General features: G+C 48.0%; 1 protein-coding gene across 1 annotated transcript; it reads right to left on the bottom strand.

The window, feature by feature from the left end:
- Positions 1-234: 234 nt before the first annotated feature.
- Positions 235-1,184, bottom strand: LOC109509480 (methyltransferase-like protein 12, mitochondrial). The gene has a single exon (XM_019859324.1). It carries the CDS (start codon positions 1,129-1,131, stop codon positions 469-471), a length of 663 nt encoding a protein of 220 aa, XP_019714883.1. The 5' UTR covers positions 1,132-1,184; the 3' UTR covers positions 235-468.
- Between the last annotated feature and the right edge of the window lie 8 nt (positions 1,185-1,192).

The following is a 1,192-nucleotide window of genomic DNA, read 5'->3' as shown; positions in this document are numbered from 1 at the left end:
TTTTTTTTTTTTTTTTTTTTACCCCCCAACAGCTTCTTCAACAACGTCATTGGCATTTCCGACCCCAACCAGCTCAACCCTCCGGAATTCTGCCAAGACGCGCTGGACGAGGAGCCCGTCGACTTCTTCAGCTTGTTCCACATGAAATGAGCGCATGTGCGAGGGAATCATTCGCCTCATCTGTAATCATCCTACGTTACACCGTGATGCTAATTTAGTCGTCCTCTTGTCTTGAATACAGCGTCTTTGCAGCTTGTTGAAGTGACCCAAAGTGGTCTTTTTTTTTTAAATCAAATTTGTGTTAATTTGTCTGCTTTTGAACTGTGTTAACTCAATAAAAGAGCTTCAAAACAACGATTGCATCAATGAATTTCCATCAAGAATGTCCGGGAATGCTTTATAGCTAAACGGATATTTTTATTTATTTTTATTTTTTTTTAGCACCGCAAAACCAGGATCAGTCACATATCAGTCAGTGTTGCACAGTTGTGAGAGGGGGGTCACTTGATAGCAGTAGTAACATACTCCCCTCCATTCCCCCACTTCCTGCACTGTGACACGTGCAGACCGCGCTTTCGTCTCCAGCCATACCAGCCTGGCATCTGGATCCTCGTCCGAAAACTGGAGCAGAGACCCCGAATGGCGCAGCACTTTCAAACATTGCTTCAGGACCAGGCCGGCGCTCCTTTTCCCTTCCTCGGACTTCAACAAGGCGTCCGTGGTGCCTTTGTCCACAATGAGATCCACACTGGTGGGACCAAAGTGTTTGTGCAGCTGCGTACAGTCCAGCTCCACAAAGTCCAGCTGGGAAGAACAGTTGCCAGGTTGGACTGCTTTAGCCCGCACGTGCTCCTGCATGAGCCGTACGGCCACGGGAGAAATGTCCCCACACGTGACCCGAACCGGCACAGGACAGCGCTGGTAAACAGATGGACCCAAACCGGATGTGCCGCAGCCCATATCCAAGACTTGCAGCCTAGCATCGGGACTGGCCATGGTCTGTAATACAGGCATGATGAAGTTTTGCACTGTTTCAAAGCCAAAGAACCACTCAAAGTTCTTGAACGTCTTGCGGCTGCTTTCAGCGTAGAAGCGGTCCCAGGTAGCTTTTTTGTCCATGTTTTCAATCATTTCAGCTAGACGGACACACAGAAGGACAGGCAGGTTAGATGAGATTTACACCATAATAAAT

The sequence above is a fragment of the Hippocampus comes genome, unplaced genomic scaffold, assembly GCF_001891065.2.
Source record: "Hippocampus comes isolate QL1 unplaced genomic scaffold, H_comes_QL1_v1.1 C16912086, whole genome shotgun sequence".
NCBI classification, from domain to species: Eukaryota; Metazoa; Chordata; class Actinopteri; order Syngnathiformes; family Syngnathidae; genus Hippocampus; species Hippocampus comes.
The sequence above is the reverse complement of the archived record's forward strand: the minus strand, read 5'-3'. Positions and strand labels throughout refer to the sequence as shown.